The sequence below is a fragment of the Littorina saxatilis genome, linkage group LG1, assembly GCF_037325665.1.
Source record: "Littorina saxatilis isolate snail1 linkage group LG1, US_GU_Lsax_2.0, whole genome shotgun sequence".
NCBI classification, from domain to species: domain Eukaryota; kingdom Metazoa; phylum Mollusca; class Gastropoda; order Littorinimorpha; family Littorinidae; genus Littorina; species Littorina saxatilis.
Window position 1 is genome coordinate 50,668,482 of NC_090245.1, and position 19,347 is coordinate 50,687,828.

General features: G+C 44.6%; 1 protein-coding gene across 11 annotated transcripts in view; it reads right to left on the reverse strand.

Annotated features, from left to right (window-relative positions):
* The window catches only part of LOC138973116 (CCR4-NOT transcription complex subunit 1-like), an 84,378-nt gene that overhangs the window by 29,007 nt on the left and 36,024 nt on the right, over positions 1 to 19,347 (reverse strand). For 7 of the 11 annotated variants that reach the window (XM_070345811.1, XM_070345803.1, XM_070345833.1 and 4 more), the window contains 6 exons: positions 18,985 to 19,101; positions 18,387 to 18,500; positions 17,867 to 18,061; positions 9,928 to 10,038; positions 2,878 to 3,066; positions 1,512 to 1,652 (listed from right to left, as the gene is read on the reverse strand). In XM_070345811.1, the coding sequence (XP_070201912.1) occupies positions 1,512 to 1,652; positions 2,878 to 3,066; positions 9,928 to 10,038; positions 17,867 to 18,061; positions 18,387 to 18,500; positions 18,985 to 19,101 (867 nt within the window). The remainder of the gene's footprint in view (positions 1 to 1,511; positions 1,653 to 2,877; positions 3,067 to 9,927; positions 10,039 to 17,866; positions 18,062 to 18,386; positions 18,501 to 18,984; positions 19,102 to 19,347) is intronic. The other 4 variants (XM_070345841.1, XM_070345849.1, XM_070345857.1 and 1 more) reach the window with 1 other exon arrangement.

Below are 19,347 nucleotides of genomic sequence, written 5' to 3' on the forward strand. Positions count from 1 at the left end.
AGCAAGAGCATACGCTATTCATCGCACCCATTCTGACGGTGGAATCAAATGGGAAAGGTTTTAGCCTTTTCTCAAGCCACTCATGATCAGTGAACAAAAGCGTTCAAAGATGAACATTTATGTGCATCCATAAAGACACACATGCATGTTGTGCACACACACACACGTACACATGGTGCACACACACACACACAAATGTGCGCAGATGCATGTATAAAAGGGTGCGCTTGCATTCACATCCTTTCCCATAAGGTCTGACATTTTCATGCAGATAACAGAGCTCAGACTGGAAAGGCAAGAAAGGAAGGCAGAAGGCCTTCAAGAGCCAGTTCAATGCATATCTATAGTAATCTTCTTCTTCTTCTGCGTTCGTGGGCTGAAACTCCCACGTACACTCGTGTTTTTTGCACGAGTGGAATTTTACGTGTATGACCGTTTTTTACCCCGCCATTTAGGCAGCCATACGCCGTTTTCGGAGGAAGCATGCTGGGTATTTTTGTGTTTCTATAACCCACCGAACTCTGACATGGATTACAGGATCTTTTTCGTGCGCACTTGGTCTTGTGCTTGCGTGTACACACGGGGGTGTTCGGACACCGAGGAGAGTCTGCACACAAAGTTGACTCTGAGAAATAAATCTCTCGCCAAACGTGGGGACGAACTCACGCTGACAGCGGCCAACTGGATACAAATCCAGCGCGCTACCGACTGAGCTATATCCCCGCCATATATAGTAATTATTCTCAATGTTTTCATAAGCCTCCGGACCTTTCTTTCTTTATTTGGTGTTTAACGTCGTTTTCAACCGTTCAAGGTTATATCGCGACGGAGGGAAGGGGGGTGATGGGATAGAGCCACTTGTCAAAATTTTTTTGTTCACAAAAGCACTAATCAAAAATTTGCTCCAGGGGCTTGCAACGTAGTACAATATATGACCTTACTGGGAGAATGCAAGTTTCCAGTACAAAGGACTTAACATTTCTTACATACTGCTTGACTAAAATCTTTACAAACATTGACTATATTCTATACAAGAAACACTTAAGGGTAAAAGGAGAAACAGAATCCGTTAGTCGCCTCTTACGACATGCTGAGGAGCATTGGGTAAATTCTTTCTCGTCCCAACCAATATGGGACTCCCCCTAACCCGCGGGGGGCGCCTCCGGACCTATTGGGGACATCTGTGAAAATGCTAAAAATGCTCACTGCATTCCTTCTCTCCACTCTCATTTGAACCATTACGGTAACAATTACTCGCATACAAGACACGGAAATAGCAATATCCTGATTCAGACGTTACACAAGACATAAGATCATTTACTGTCCATACAATTTATGCAATGGATGGAAAAGTGAGGTTTGTCTACTTAAGATCCTTGTGAGGTTTAAGGTCACACTGAATGAATCTCCAAATGATCACTCTCCTTTCAGTACGTGACGTCACTTCCACGGGGCAAATTTACTATGCCATGGACACAACCTGACATGCTGCAGACAAACCGAGGGCTCACCTTTTTGACGATCTGTTCGCAGGTGGTGAGGGCGATCTTGATGGAGCGGTCAACGACCGGGGTGATGAGATCCTGAATGGTGCGCTCGATGGTGGGGCGCACATGTTGGATCAGGAACATGTTGCCCTGCATGAACGGGTGCTGAGGAAAGGAGGAAATAAAAATGATAGAAATAGAATTTATTTGTTTTGAAGAATGTATATTACTCCTGCCCTAACAGTGTTACTATAAATAAATAAAACTAATTGAAAAAAATGTGGCATATCAACAGACCACCTTTAACAGAGGAACCCACATTAAGAACATAAACCAATAGACAACCAACAAAACTTTCCTTCCAGAAACTGATGAAACTGTTCCCTCCCGTTTATGGCCTTTGTAACAAAAACAACAAAATGAATTTAAAATAATACAAATCTGACTATGCTGAGAAATAAAATAAACAAGAAGGGCAAAGCCCATACGACTCACATGCTTGACCTTGACATGACCTTGACCTTCAGGGTCAAGGTCAAATAACTAAACCTAGCAATGACATCATACACTAAGAACTGCTTTACACATTTTTCCTACCAAAATGCATGTGACCTTGACCCAAGGTCAAGGTCATCCAAGGTCATGCAACACAAAGCTGTTAATTCAAGACATAGGAAGTACAATGGTGCTTATTGGCTCTTTCTACCATGATATATGGTCACTTTTAGTGGTTCACTACCTTATTTTGGTCACATTTCATAAGGGTCAAAGTGACCTTGACCTTGATCATATGTGACCAAATGTGTCTCATGATGAAAGCATAACATGTGCCCCACATAATTTTTAAGTTTGAAACAGTTATCTTCCATAGTTCAGGGTCAAGGTCACTTCAAAATATGTATACAATCCAACTTTGAAGAGCTCCTGTGACCTTGACCTTGAAGCAAGGTAAACCAAACTGGTATCAAAAGATGGGGCTTACTTTGCCCTATATATCATATATAGGTGAGGTATTGAATCTCAAAAACTGAGAAAATGGGGAAAATGTGAAAAATAGCTGTTTTTTAGACAACATTTATGGCCCCTGCGACCTTGACCTTGAAGCAAGGTCAAGATGCTATGTATGTTTTTTGGGGCCTTGTCATCATACACCATCTTGCCAAATTTGGTACTGATAGACTGAATAGTGTCCAAGAAATATCCAACGTTAAAGTTTTCCGGACGGACGGCCGGCCGGACGGACGGACGGACGACTCGGGTGAGTACATAGACTCACTTTTGCTTCGCATGTGAGTCAAAAACTGTTCAATGCCAACAGGCCTTTAAAAAAACCTACAATCAATATCCTCTTGTCCAAACCAACGTGTACAAGTAACGGCCAAACACTGACCTTTTCGTTGAACTGGATCTGCTGCTGTATGGTGGCAATGTTGGTGTTGATACTGTCGAAGGTAGGGTAGGGGTGCTGGTGCTGGGGGACGGTAGGGGGTGGCATGGACGGGGGCAGGCCGGCTCCTCCCACTCCCAGACCTCCGTGCATTGGAGGCAGTGGCACTGGGGGTGGCATGGACACTGGCACCTGGTACAGCACAAAAGGAGGTATGAGAACATTGCAAAATGATGACAAGATTACCTTTGTGTGTGGTGTCTAATCATGCTTTTACTGACTACAGGAAGCCTTGGCGCCCTGTCCGGTTACCAGGAAAGGGGAAAAACTACCGAAATCTACAGAATCTTAGGAATTCTTTGAATCCTATCCAACACGGCAACCATCCAGGGTCCAGGCATGGTACAGTATGTGTAAATAAAATAATGTCAAGATAACCTCAAAGAGTGAAATCTTATTGTAGATTTACTAACTAAATTGTAGAAAGGAACTACGATGTCACTCTTGCGCTTTTGTACATGTGATAAAACTCATGTCTGAATTAAATGAGACAATATAAGATGTTTGATGGGTTGTTGACAGACCAGCTTTTTTGTCGGTCCGAGGGGGAGCATATCGTCTTTTGTTTCATATTTATTGACCAAGGCCGAAGGCCGCGGTCAATAAATATGAAACAAAAGTCGATATGCCCCCCGAGGACCGACAAAAAAGCTGGTCTGTCAACAAACCACCAAACATCGTTTTTTCATTAGACCTGCGTGTCATTCTGCTTGCTCGGCTTTGTTAGATGTTTGCATATCTTGTTGCTATTTTCTTTGCTTTTATTATTGTTTTTTATTTGTGCTTCGTTTATCGATACAACGTCTTGTGCACGGGTCAAAATGTGTGTGTCAGGGATCGTTTTACTTGAACTTGACGTTCGTGTTTCTCCGAACGTCTGTGTATCGAAACACAGATACACGCACTCCATGACTCTGTAAGAAGACAAAACATATCGTAGGTTTCATTTGTTTTTGATGAATGTATGACCTTTCATGAAGTAGTTTTGTTTTTTGTTTCCTTTTGCCAGTTTGCCAGTTCGTTTTTGGAACTTTGCAAAGCAGTGTCGTGTCGTCTGTTTAGGTCTGGGGAAACACCAATGAAAAGAGCCGAAGAATCCCCGAGCGTTTCTATTGGGTTTGCTTTTGATTATCCATGTATAACCTGCTTCCTGCAACTATCGTAACCGGGGATTTATTGCCTGGGGAACATGAGATTTATTTCCCAGGTGCTTGGGAATGAAAACTCGAGAAAATGATGACAATAGCGTTTATGACACCTGAATAACGCAGCCTTCTTGGTACAAGACATGGCACAATGAAAAATTTCTAAAGTAAATTTTGATTTAATTAATATACTTACCCGAATCACATTAGCATTGAGTCACATGAGATGCTTAGCACTGAAAAACGCTTACCTATCTAAGGGAAGCAACCCCATCACCAAAACGAAAGCGAAAGTAGCTTAGGTAATGAGCAGTCACACTGGGAGTTACCTCCCATATTGGTGTGCACACGTCACTTCCCACAACTCCACGTGTCTACCTACCCTCATACGGCTTTTACACAAACATCAAAACCATACGCGGGGCAGGCGGGAGGGAATCCAATATGTGATTCGGGTAAGTATATTAATTAAATCAAAATTTACTTTAGAAATTTTTCATTAAATTTCATATTCTTACTCCGAATCACATTAGCAGATAATCATCAAGAAGGCGGTGGGAAAGAAAAATCTAACTCACTCTAAAAACCTTGCCAGGAAGTAGCCCCATGCCAACAAGGCAGGGAGGGCTCGGTGGAAAGAAAATTCTAACTCACACTAATCCTTAGCCAGGAACTGGCACGCTGCCAACAAATCAGGAAGGGATCGGAGAAACAAACCTGATTGACAGCCAAGGAGTCTCTAATCAAAACTAGCCAAAGGAAAACCTCAGAGGGCTAGTAAGCTGTGCCCAAACCTTCGATCAATCCCACGGACAAAAAAGGGAAAAGGCACAGAGAGAGACCAAAGCTCTGGATTAAATGAACCCGAGCTAAGTAAAGGGGAAAGACAATCTGCCACCCCCCCCCCCTTTCTTCTTCTAGGAAGGAAAGTTCAACCCAGCAAGAAGCGTGGACAAAGAGAGGCAGCTCAAAAAGAAGGGCGACCAATCACCACGTAAAGGAAAGAGAGAGACGTCCGAGTACCAGGTACCCGAGTCCAACTCGATGACGAAAACTCACAAAGAGCGTCAGCGTACATAAGTTCCAAGAACAAAAGAGTACGCAATTCAGTCTGCTTGTAGGAAAATCGAAAGAGAATCCAAACCCCAGACTGAAAGCGAGACTGATAAGCATCAAAAAACCGTGGCGCCAAGCAGTCGAGGAAATTCCCGAGAAAAATTTTTCCGGAAAAGCTGGAAGATACGTTCGTAGCCAAGTCGAGAGAAAGCTGAAACTTGGACGAACCAACCAGAAAATGTCTGTCCGTCTTTGAGAGACGGAAGGCCAGACAAAAGGCAAAACCCTTTAGCCATTGTTGCCTGTGGTAGAAAGGTGACCGTAAAAGAAAACCCAACCCAACGGCAGTCGCTCTAACTCTCCTCTTTTTAGAATGAGGATGAAGAAAGCGTCGGGTCCACAGACATAGGCACCCGAAAAAACGAAGTCAAGCAGCTAAACGCTGCCGAACAACGCACAGACTAAGGCTAAGAGCCACAGAGCCCGTAACCCAGACGCCATTCCAAAATACCCGCTGAACACCGGCAAAGGAATGACTCAAAGGTTTCGGAATATTAGTTAGCCCTCTGCCGAGAGGAGAGGACTAATCAAAAAAAAAACTGAGAGAGAAGGTCAGCCACAAAGGATGATCCTTCGAACTGATATTGCCGAAGACAATGCCCCCTCAGAAAATCTGTATGTCACCTCCGAGGACGACTTAAGTGAAACTTAAGTTTGGACGAAACATCAGAACCAGTCCTTGCTCGAGAAAGGCAGAGCCTGACCCAGCGAAAGACCAACACCGGCCGCATAAGTCAGTCATTGTTCCTAAAGCGCCGACGTAACCATGACGTCAGTAAGAGAACAACTCTCCGGCTAACCGGAAATGTGACCGGAACAGCAAATTGTGGCTGAAACGACTGTCACCCTGACCGCCAGAAGCCAGCATACCCGAAGGTCAGCCCGAAACCCACCGGAAGAGATCCCAGAAGATGCTCAAGCCGGTGGACTTAACTCGCTGTGTGAACATCGCTAAAGAGCGAAATCAAATCCTGTCGACACCCAAACGCGTGAGCGAGGTGAAGAGAGGATAAAAGCACCTGATCTTCGTTCACCCTAGGAAAGGTTGAACAAAGAATGAAGACGACATCATTGTATTGATCTACACCAAGTGTAAACAAATCAATATAATCCGTCCTGGACCGAAAAATATGATGAAGGTCTCCTAAAGATGCCAGATCTAACACGGACGTCCCATCTCCTCCTAAGAGAGAAGGATGCGTCTTGAAACAGCCACAACCGAGTCTCTCATAACTGGAAACCAGTAGAGGGAACCAAATCCGGGTCCCCAGACAAGGCGACCGCGGAGAAGCAGAGGACGAGTGTCAGACGAAGCCCAAGTAGCCAATACAAGCTAAGGCCAAAACTGTTCCGTAACTTGTCTTGAGGGACAGGAAAAAGGAACAGAAACGGCAGGGGTACCACTTCAGGTATGGGATGAAATAGCCCAAGAACCTGTAAAAAATGGTATACCACAGAAGAGGAATCTCCAAACCGAAGTAGGAAAAACTCCCTCTTCCCAACCAAACGGAAGTTGTCATCGCCGTACAGGCACCCAAAGAGTGTGCCAAAACAGCTGACGTCCTTCCGGAAAACAAGTCTGTTCGCTAGCCTCAGACCCACAGTCGGGGTGGACAAGCAGGCGACAAAGACCAAGGTCACAGACCAGTGGCATAAAAAACGATGCACGAGTAACCCGGAAACCGGAAACTCGCGTACCGGAGTATCACTTTGACTTATACTCTGACTGGAGTGAGAGTAAAGAAAGCCAAGTGAAGAAAGCCCGAAGGCCTATACCACGGAGGGCCCAGAGGCGGAAGGAAACACGCAATAACCGGAGACCGGAGCCCGTGTCTCTGGAAAACACCTGCTCATCCCTTGACTCAGAGGAAAAGGGTAAGAGGAGAGGCCATCCAACCACCGTGTCTGGAAAAGTTGAAGTCACAACACCCTCGGGGTGAAGCAACAACTGCCCCGGCTGAAGCACAGAGTGCGACAATGCCGACCGCTGTTGCTCTCTCTCTGGCTGTAAGAAGCCAGAAAAAGAGACAGCGTATCCAGCCAAAGCCAGAAAAGCAGCCCCTGAAACCACAGAATGCGGAAACGAGGACTGAATAGACTGAGGCCGAAGCCATAAAAGACCGGAGGCCAGTCGGCGGTCCGTACAGCACTTCCCCGTCGCCTTAGCGTACGCGTGCCGTAGGACCCCCTAATCCGGTGAGGACCGGAAAAAACGCAGCCGTCGCAACCGCAAAAGCGGAAATGAAGGCTGCATAGACTGAGGCCAGAAGCCATCAAGCCCGGAGGCCAGTCTGCAGTCCATCCCATCACCGGTGCAGAGAGAACGCATGAGGGAGGACCTATACTTCCGACCAAAACCGAAAATGCAGCGGCCGTAAACGGCAGCCACATCCAGTCCATCCCGTCACCGTTGTCCGAGCGAACGCATGAGAGAGGACCTATGCTTCCGATAAAACCGGAAACGCAGTGGCCGTAAACGGCTGCCGCTACTGTTCTGTATAGACCGTGACCACGGTGGGTAAGACGAAAGTATCAGAACAGGGGTTATGCTTCCGGTTGAGAACCGGAAACGCAGGAGCCATAAACGGCTGCCGTTACTGTTCTGTATAGTCCGTGACCACGGTGGGTAAGACAGAAGTATCAGAACAGCGGTTATGCTTCCGGTTGAAAACCGGAAACGCAGTAGCCGTAAACGGCTGCCGCTACCGTTCTGTATAGTCCGTGACCACGGAGGGTGACGGAAGTATCAGAACAGCGGTTATGCTTCCGGTTGAAAACCGGAAACGCAGTAGCCGTAAACGGCTGCCGCTACCGTTCTGTTTAGTCCGTGACCATGGTGGGTGACAGACGTATCAGAACGGGGGATATGCTTCCGGTTGAAAACCGGAAACGCAGTAGCCGTAAACGGCTGCCGCTACCGTTCTGTATAGTACGTGACCATCGTGGGTGACGGAAGTATCAGAACGGGGGTTATGTTTCCGGTTGAAAACCGGAAACGCAGTAGCCGTAAACGGCTGCCGCTACCGTTCTGTATAGTCCGTGACCATCGTGGGTGGCGGAAGTATCAGAACGGGAGTTATGTTTCCGGTTGAAAACCGGAAACGCAGTAGCCGTAAACGGCTGCCGCTACTGTTATGCCGCAGTCCGTGCCCTCTGGGGAAATGTCGGTATTGGCAACAACAGGAGAATGCAAGGAGTGACCCTGCCCCAAAGAACTGTCTCCCCTAAGGGAGTGTCCAGACGTCTCACGAGGACTGTAGGACCAGTTCAACTTACCGGTAATGCCACCACAGAAGCGGCCACCGACAAGGCAGGAACCTGCTTCCCGGAAATGGAAGCATCCAACAAGGAAGCCAGGAACCGGACAACCACCACGGAAGGGAGCAAGACACTGCCGACCGCCGTGGAACGCTGCATCTCCTCTCTCCTCAATGCCGAACTCTGGGGCAAAGATAACACGAGAGAGGACACCAAAAACCCCCCTCCAACAAGAAGGGAGCACAGAACAACGGACGTGAACGACTGCGCAAAGCACAAGTGCTAGAAGCAGAAACATGCACGGACAAAGAGGGGATTGCAGCCTAAACCACAACCCCAAGCTAAAAAAGGCGACGGCGGACGAAAGCTAAACTAGCCTTAAACGTCGCCTAGCCAAAAAGCTAAAACCAAACATAGCTACTGATAACCGAAACGACGGACGAACTATCAGACGCTAAGAAAATACGAAAAACTTCGCACAAATTACTGTAAGCACGTAAGTCCAATGGACAGAAAACTTCAGTAATTAAAAAAGTTCAAAGAACAACAACTAACCAAGCTTGTAAACTACCCGAGTAAACAAGCAAAGGCGACCTACCAAAAACATTAAAGTCAGCAAAGCTAACAAGATGCAAAAGGCGAAAAAACATACGGCTAAAATTACTGAAACACGCAAGCCGCAACGGCCTGCCAAGTCAGTAAACAAAATAATTCTCTAGAGAAACACCCAAAATAACCATGCTTGCCGAACCCAAAGGAGGCCCGCACGGCTAAATACCATTATAATGGAAGTTAGCAAGCTAACTGAACACACTAACAATGGCGACAAAGCAACAAGTCACTGACAAACAAGTCCGAACACGGACGAAAGTTCAGCAACCAAAGCGAGAAAGAGAACACAAAAACAGGAACGAGCTCACCAAACAGCAGTAGTGACGAGCAGACAGACAGGTAACATGGCCGGCAGGTGTCACAACAACACAAGAGCAGACCATAGGAGCGAAAAATTTCAGTGACCTTTCCCTCAGAGGTGAAAAGATCGTATGAGGGTAGGTAGACACGTGGAGTTGTGGGAAGTGACGTGTGCACACCAATATGGGAGGTAACTCCCAGTGTGACTGCTCATTACCTAAGCTACTTTCGCTTTCGTTTTGGTGATGGGGTTGCTTCCCTTAGATAGGTAAGCGTTTTTCAGTGCTAAGCATCTCATGTGACTCAATGCTAATGTGATTCGGAGTAAGAATATGAAATTTAATGAGCAGTATAATCTCCTTGCGGTCTTCTGAAACTTTGATAAACATACTTCTGATAGATATTTAAAATAATTTTGAACCACTTTTGTTTTACAATTACAATAAAAGGAAATTATTCCACGTGGTTCCACATTTAGTTCTGTAGATGTGAAAAAGACGGTCTCCTTTATGTCTCAGTGTCACAGAAAATGTTGTGATAAAGATAGGAGTGTAGACTGTACCTGATTCATGGGGAAAGGTAAGCCAAGGCTTGGAGGGGGCGGAGGGATAACCACCTGTTCTTCACTTTCTTTGGGCTGTGGTGGCGGTGGCAGCTGGGGACGTGACAGGTACTGAAACAAGTAAAACATACACTGAGATACTGCTCAACAAATAATGGACAAGTTTTGTGCACAAAAGTCCTTTTGTCTCCACCCATCTCTTCTTCTCGTTATCATGCATTGCTCCCTGTGCAATTAAATCAGTAGATGCTTCATGACGTGCAGTCTCGCTAATTCCAAACCCAACCTTGTGCTCACTCAATTACCAGAGTTTTGTTCAGAGAGATTTGATTTTTTTTTTGATTTGACAATTTAATGAACAAAGGCCATCGGCCCATTTCATGGGGATTAAAAAGAGCATGGCAACAATAATGGCAAGAACAACGAAAACATAATTCGCAGGAGATAATACATTACTCATGTCAATAAACTTACACACATTAGCAAAAATACTCTGGGTTTTCTTCAATCAATATGCCCCAAACTTCGGCCGAATACAAGAGGGACAGCTGTATCATGGTGTAAAAAATCTTGAAAAAAGCCTGCCTGGACATCAACCCCAACCAGGAATGGGCTTTCAGTACGTTAAACAAAGACTTTTTACCTCTCACTGCCATCTGCTTAGCACTTTCAGAAGCGTTCATAGATGTCGTTGAAAGTAAATCCTAAATACACATATCTGCTCACAACCATCTGCTCTCCGTTTGTAAGCCATTTCTCACTCTTACTAAGGAATTCACCTTTCCTGAACACCATTATTTTACTTTTGTCTGTATTGATGCTTAAGCCCAGATCACTACACACTTTTACTAGGCAGTCCAGCTAGGTTTGCAAGCCACAAGGTGAACAGGATAATAGTGCCAGATCATCCGAGAAGAGGAGGATAAACAATTCTACTAGACCTGGGAGGAGCTGCACGCCATGCTTACCCTGGTCCTTCATGGTCAGTGCCAGCTCGTTTATGATGACAGAGAAAAGTGTAGGCAGACCTGTTTACCCTAAACCCGAGGCAAGAGTACTTTCCCAAAAAGTTGAGCGTATTTTTCAAAAAGTTGGTGTACTTTGCAAGCAAAGCCATATGGGCTAGGGAAAATGTACGCGTGGGTGCAAACGTGTTTGTGTAAGAATAGCATGTCTTGTGAACACCTTCAGAATTTAACTCCTTCCAATACAACAGGGATAAAACAATTTTATTTACCTGTCAGTTTATAGCATTATAACCAGTGTCTTCCAAACTTTCTTTATTTGGTGTTTAACGTCGTTTTCAACCACGAAGGTTATATCGCGACGGGGAAAGGGGGGAGATGGGATAGAGCCACTTGTCAATTGTTTCTTGTTCACAAAAGCACTGATCAAAAATTTGCTCCAGGGGCTTGCAACGTAGTACAATGTATTACCTTACTGGGAGAATGCAAGTTTCCAGTACAAAGGACTTAACATTTCTTACATACTGCTTGACTAAAATCTGTACAAAAATTGACTATATTCTATACAAGAAACACTTAACAAGGGTAAAAAGAGAAACAGAATCCGTTAGTCGCCTCTTACAACATGCTGGGGAGCATCGGGTAAATTCTTCCCCCTAACCCGCGGGGGGTGCCAGCTCGTTTATGATGACAGAGAAAAGTGTAGGGCTTAAAACACAACCTTGCCTGAGACCTCTGGGACACTCGAACATATCAGTTAAATCATTGTTTATCCACACACAGGATAACACTTTGTAATAAATGGCCATGACAGCCTGCAGGAAGGTGGAAGACACCCCTGTCCTGCACAGAGCCTGCATCAAAGTGTCACGTGACACAGAGTCAAACGCCTTCCTTAGGTCTATAAAAGCTACGTAAAACTTTCCCCCAGGTTTAGATAGGTACTTCTGAGATATAGCGTACAACGTAAACACATGGTCTATTGTTGAATAACCACGCCTAAAACCTGCCTGTGTGTCTTCAATCTTGCCATTCTCTTCTAACCAGCCTTTTATTTAGTATGGAAGTGTAACATTTGCTTAATAAGCTCAGCAAGGACACAACTCTGTAGTTGTCAGTGACTCTAGTGTCTCCTTTCTTGTGAATGGGAACAATGATTGCTCTTGACCACTGATCGGGGTATTTCCCGGTTCTGAATATTACATTGAACAACTTTACCAGAAAACACACTTTGTATTCCTTCCACGATGTCACAAATAAACCTCAATGTTTACATTTAGTCAAGTTTTGACTAAATGTTTTCTCTTTGCGTTCGACAAATGTTTTAATATAGAGGGGGAAATCGAGACGAGGGTCGTGGTGTATGTGTGTATGTGTGTATGTGTGTGTGTGTGTGTGTGTGTGTGTGTGTGTGGTGTGTGTGTGTGTGTGTGTGTGTGTGTGTGTGTGTGTGTGTGTGTCTGTTTGTCTGTGCGTGTGTGTGTGTAGAGCGATTCAGACCAAACTACTGGACTGATCTTTATGAAATTTGACATGAGAGTTCCTGGGAATGATATCCCCGGACATTTTTTTCTTTTTTTTGATAAATACTTTTGATGACGTCATATCCGGCTTTTTGCAAAAGTTGAGGCGGCACTGTCACACCCTGATTGAAATTTTTGTAAAGCAATCTTCGACGAAGGCCGGACTTCGGTATAGCATTTCAGCTTGGTGGCTTAAAAATTAATTAATGACTTTGGTCATTAAAAATCTGAAAATTGTAATAATTTTTTTATTTTTTATATAAAACGATCCAAATTTACGTTCATCTTATTCTACATCATTTCCTGATTCCAAAAACATATAAATATGTTATATTTGGATTAAAAACAAGCTCTGAAAATAAAAATATAAAAATTATGATCAAAATTAAATTTCCGAAATCGATTTAAAAACAATTTCATCTTATTCCTTGTCGGTTCCTGATTCCAAAAACATATATATTATATGTTTGGATTAAAAACACGCTCAGAAAGTTAAAACGAAGAGAGGTACAGAAAAGCATGCTATGCAGCACAGCGAAACCACTGCCGCACTGAACAGGCTCACCAGTTTCACTCCGTTATGCACAAGCGGCGGACTACGGTCATTGTGAAAAAATGCAGTGCGTTCAGTTTCATTCTGTGAGTTCCACAGCTTGACTGAATGTAGTAATTTTGCCTTACGCGACTTGTTTTGTTTTTCATTCTTGTTACCGACATTGATTTTATGTAACTGGCGAAGTTCTGATCTGGCCTGTTTTCTAAGTGAAGAGCACTCAGAGTCGAACCACTCTTCACTTTGTCTAAGCCCGCTTATTTTTATTCTTCTTTTCATGGAAACGCTTGCTGCAAGAAGACACTCACCTAACGACTGTACAGCAAGATCAACATCATCCGCAATAACACTCTCGTCCTCCTTTAATCTGTTCTGTATGTCCTGACTTGACAGTACGTTAAGAAACAACGGAACCTTCTCCTCATCCCAGATCAGTTTTTCAATCCATTCTTCTTTTTTACTTGTTTCCTCTGTTTTTGCCGTTTTCGACTTTACCTTTACTGTGAGCGTTACAGGTAGGTGATCTGATCCAACACCACGACTGTTAACAGAAAGGTTATGTATTACCTCTCTTGTGCAAAGGTCGTTTGACAGGATGAAATAATCAACTGTGCTGGAACCAGACAGTGATTTTGTTTGTTTGTTTATTTGTTGCTTAACGTCCAGCCGACTACGCAGAGCCATATCAGGACGAGGAAGGGGGGGATGAAGGGGCCACTTGTCAAGCGATTCCTGTTTACAAATGCACTAACCCATTACTTGTGTCCCAGCAGGCTTTAGTAAAACTAAATTAATACCTACTGGAAGATTACCAGTTTCCAGTATGTTAAAATAGGCTTAACCTATCTACTGCTGGACTTACATCAGAACACCAACAGATTAAACTATACATGAATCGCGAGACAAGCGGCAAGAGAAGAGATTTTTGGAAAAAATACAGGTGAATGAGCAAGAAGGCAGAAAAAAGAAAAGAATTCATGAAGAAAAAGAGAGCATGACAGGAAAGAGGAACCAAAAATCTACCTAACAGCAAACTAGAAAGCTCCTGCGGTTCCAAAAACAGGAGGGGCTTTTAATTTCATAACCGCAGTGCCCCACTGCGGGACCAGACAGTGATAAATAGGTCTCTTTATCATCAAATTTGTACTCTTTTGTGCCATTCAGTATCGAACAACTCAGCGTGTCGCAGAGATACAATAACCGAGTCCCGAATCCATTTAAAATGCATTCCTGAGATGACCTTTCTAGAGAGATATCCTTATTCCCTCCACTGATCACATTATCTAAAACACACTTCCCATTGCTTAGACTGGTGCGTGCATTGAAATCGCAGCACAAGAGAAAGTGAAAATCTAGTTTCTTTTTGCATAAATCTGTCATGCAATGTTCAATGAGTTATATCCCTATGCCTACATCGGACTGGATGTACGCTGGTGAGTCTCTCGGCGGTATGTAGCGGAAAATAAACATAAGTTTTTTCATCAGACATAAAGCCTTTTGCTGTTTCAAACACAATGAAATTGTCATACCTGACTTCCACACGTGAAAAATACGGGGCAAAACTGTTTCGTAACAAAACAACTACACCTCCACTCCTTCTTCCTTGTTTTGATAACTTTTTTGCTGGAGCAATAAATGACTGGAAATCAGTATTCAGTAGGTTCAGTTCAAACGATTCATCGATATAAGTCTCTGTAAGACCGATCAAATCAAAACTTGCCAAAAAATTAATAAAATCGTTGTCCGCTAACCTAGCGACCAAACCACAAACATTGAAAATCAAAATCTGTAGAAAACTATGTAATACTTCTCCCCTGGGCCAGCCGGCTCGTCATTCCCCTTCACTTTCGGCGGATTCACGGGGATTCCCCCCGAAGCTCAGCAGTTGTTGTCGCATTCTCCGTGTCACTGTGCGGTGAGCGAACTCATCACTGCACGCTCCAGTGATAGCGTGCTGTGGCACTGCCTGTTGCGTGGATCCCGTGCTGGCCGCTCGCTGTTGCACCGCGCAGCCGTGGGGAATCCCCTCGCCTGGGAAACCCCTCTCCTTGCTCGGGGTTGGCGTGTTGGGGGACTCCCCGTGCCCTGCGCGGTGGTTGAAGTTGCTATCGCTCTCGCCACAGGGTAGAGCACTTCCCTGTGCCCCTCCCTGATCGTCTGGAGACGCTCTGTTGCAGCAATCGACGAGATTTTTCTCCATGGTGATAGCTACGCTATCATTCATGGAACGAGATGTATTGGCAGCCGTGATGTTACCCTGCGATGTGTCAACACCACCTCCCTGAATTCCCTCGGGAATGGTGAGAGAGGAGGAAACGTCAAGACTCCAGGCCAGGCGATGCCTGTTATTGACATTGGCGACGCTGCTCGGTGGGGCTGTTGCTGTGTCTGCCTGCTGCTGCCCGTTATGGTGGTTGTAGCGGGAGGCGTCGTGGGTGTGGTTTTCAACTGAGCGCGGTCATTGTCCGATAAGAACTTCATTTCTTCGGTCAGCGCATGATAGACATCTTAAAAAAGCGACTGAGCGCTCTCGCGTACAGGTGCACTGAAGTTGTGCAGTGCAGATCTTGCGTTTTCCAAACCGTTTGCAGTGTGAGCCGTTTGCGTACACCCTTCTACAGCACACGAAAGTTAGGAGTACGGGAGACAACTCCAACTGACCAAGGCTCGCGTCTGCTTTAATTTGCTTTCGGTTAGAGATGAAGCTCACGGCACTAAATTATGCCACCGAAAAAAAATGAAGCCTGCGAAAGAACAGCAAAAGCTGAACACGTTTGGCGTTTCAACGCCATCGTGTGCTACATTAGGGCCAAGAACATTGGAAAACACAGCTATATCATCATTCTGGAAATGACAGTGCCAATGACAGTGTCGCCGCTGAAACCTCCATAATCACGGAAAGTAAAGTTTTGTCACATGTAGTGGTGTCCGTACAGCAGGAAATTCACACAAACGGTCTTTTAATAAGGTTAACTATTCATGGCTGACCCTGTTTAGTACTAGTTGGTTAGAATTTGACAGCAAAGAGACCATCTATATATGTTTTGTCGAATCTGTCAAGAAAAAGCTCTGTCAGGAAATCATGCAGTTTGTGTGCCAATCAAAGTAAGAGTGCTGAAGTTTTTGGTTGCTTTTTAGTTTGTTTGTTTCTTTTTAGTGTGTGTCCTGTTTGAAACAAAAGTAATATAACAATATACGCACAAACTGTTGGTGCATATACTGATATGTGTGTGTGCACATGATTTTGTGTTTTGCACAAAATTATAATGTCCTATTAAAATGTCTGAAAGCAGTCAATTGTCCTATTGATGCCGAAGAGCTCAGGACATTTTGTCCTATAGGTATGAATTTGTGGCAACATCCCTGTGGCAGTTTCCAGCTGGTACGACCTTGCCATTTTTCAGCACCCCCTCTCAGGCCGTCGTCCTGGAGTTGTCTCATTTGGTCGCGTTGTTGTGGCGTCAAGTCAGGTCCTACATTGATGCCATCTCTCCACATTCTGCTTCTGGCCTCTCTGTCTCTCGTGACATACATCACAGCTCTCTGACTGCCAACAAACGATGACTGGTCTAGGCCCCCTTGCATTCCTGTTGTGTTTACCAACACGAAACGCTTGTTCAACCGTGTATTAACGATTTAACGTTGATATAACCTTTTCTGTCAGCTCTTCGGGTGTCTCATAACTTTCTTCATGTAAGCCAGTTATTTTGATGTTTTTGCGGCGTAAGTCCGACTGGGTGCGGGAGAGCTCTAAGGTGTAAACACGGTCTTCACAGTCCAGCAACTTTCTGTTCAGGCGCTCGATCCGTGTATTGTTTCTCTGCACGTTGTTTGTCAGACCGGTCAAACTCTGTTTTATGAAAGACATGTCCTGTGTCATTGTGTAATGGCTTACGGTTATCTGTCTCTGAACAGCAAAATTCTGTTCACGTACCTCTTGCATGATTTGCATTGCTGACTGCATATATCTTGTCAGTTCAAGCAGGTTTGTGTCTGTATCTATAGGCCCTGGGTTCGACTCCAGGTCTCCACAAACAACAAGCAACGACGCTATGAACACAGCCTCTTGCACTGTAATGACATAGGCAATGGCATGCTTCGTGTTCACGCAGAAAATTTAATCACAGGTACCGGTACTGTATTTTTGCTAGCCATGCTACTGTCTCAGAGAACCAAAGAGAAATCGCCAAACCCATGAAAGAGCGCTGTAATTCTCTGGCGGTGTGACTGAAGTTAAGTCCACTATCCTTACTGCATCTATCACATTGTCCTTGGTCATTTGTGTAGGTCCCACCGTAACACTGCCCAGTCACATAACACGCTCACAAAGAGCACGTCCAACAAAAGGGTGCAAACAAAGCTCAGTGGCCACTTTGACCCGAGAAGTTTTCCACGTGCAAATTTTGTCAGGTACAGTCCTCTATCATTGAGCATGTAGAAGTGAAATTGCCCATATAGTTGACCACCGACCGATTTCAGACAAAAAGTTGGTATCTTCATTTCCAGAAATCCTTCATGCACATTTCCATGTAAAAATGTCTTTTCCCCCTCGAAAGCTGATAGCGGCACTAAACATGAACTTTTACAGAGCGATTTGCACTCCGACTTCTCAGTCCGTGATCACGTTCTCTCAGTCCGTGATCACGTTCTCTCAGTCTGTGATCACGTTCTCTCTCTCTGTCTCTCTCTCTCAAGAAAGAGAGAGAGAGAGAGCGAGAGAGAGAGAGAGAGACGGGGAGACAGAGAGGTAGCTGGATTTGCAATTTTCATCTGTTTCATCTTTCAAAACTAAAACCCATACTTTTTGCTCACATAAACACAACCACCAGACAGACAGAACAGTCCAATACAACACACAACACAATTCCTCAAACCACCTTCATTCTCACCCGTCTCACCTGCACTTCCAGGTGCACCATGCGACTAGGGTCCTTGAGGTAGGTGGCGGGCTTGAGGTCGTTGACGTCCAGGCCCAAGGTCTTGCACAGCACCTCGATCTCAAACTTGAGGTTGAGCTTGAGGTCAGGCTCCTGGTGCAACTCCGCCAGCACGTTCATGATGGCCATGGTCCAGGGGCTGGGCACACAGAACACCTGGAGGGGGGAACAATGGCGTTATCAAATGGAGATACTGTGGAACCCGCCTTTTAAGACCTAAACAAATCTGAGAAAATCGGGTCTTAAAAAGGAGGGAGTCTTAAAATGGGGGTAAATTTACAGATGTTATGAACTGAAGTTCTGAAAAATCAAGGTCTTAAATTGGGGGTGTCTTAAAAGGGGGGTTCGACTGTATATAAAACAAAATGTGAGAAAACAGCACATTCACACCTAGAGATAGAGAGATAAGCAGCCGCCCAATCAACTCCAACCTTCAAAGTCAAAGTTTTTCTGTGTTTTTTCCAAAAGTGTGTTCATTTACCTTGCTTTTGGCACACGATTCCAGGACTTTTGCAGTGAAGGGCACCACATACAGCAGTTCCTGTGCCCCCTTCTGGTACGCTTCATACACCAATGCCTTCAGATCTACGTCCTGCTTCAAAACAGAATGGATCACCAATGGATTACAACTTTGAATGGAGAATTAAGTACATAAGAAGTTCTCAACAGGAGAAGGCATGCATCCTTTTACACGTAATATGAAGACATACACTTTTAAAAGTCATTGTCAAACAAAACTATATGTATAATTTGTAACTCCCCAAACAACTGTGCATTGGAATACATAACCACAACGATGACTTGACTCTTGTTTGCCACTATACTATCTCATAAGAAGAACATAAGAAAAAATACATCTGATTAATAATGCCCCTTCTTGCAGTGGCCCATGAGGGTGTGTTTGTGGTTGTGTTTTCTTTTTAAACATTATTTGAATCCTGAATGCATAAAACCTACACTGAATCTTTAAGGATTTTCACTTTTGCTCTTGGGCTATGTGTCTGCTGACAAGCTAGCTAGCACAACCATATAAATCATGGAAACCCCCAAAGGCAGTTACACAATCAGTTTACACTCACGTTTTTGAGAATGGGTTTGTTCTTGGCCAGAGTAATCATACCCAGCCAATGGCCCAAGTTCTTCAACAGTGTGCGATCTGAAAAGTTGGCCACTCCTTTGTCGCTGCGCAGCAGAACCTGAAGCAAAAAAAATCATCCTCATGTTATAAGATTTCGCAAGATTTTATATCAGGGTTTGAGCCCCAGGGGGCTTAGAAACCAAACTGAAAATACACACTAAAGATTTGTTTGTTTGTTTGCTTAACGCCCAGTCCACCAGGGCGGTGCTGCTTTGACATTTAACGTGCGCCACACACAAGACAGAAGTCGCAGCACAGGCTTCGTGTCTCACCCAGTCACATTATTCTGACACCGGACCAACCA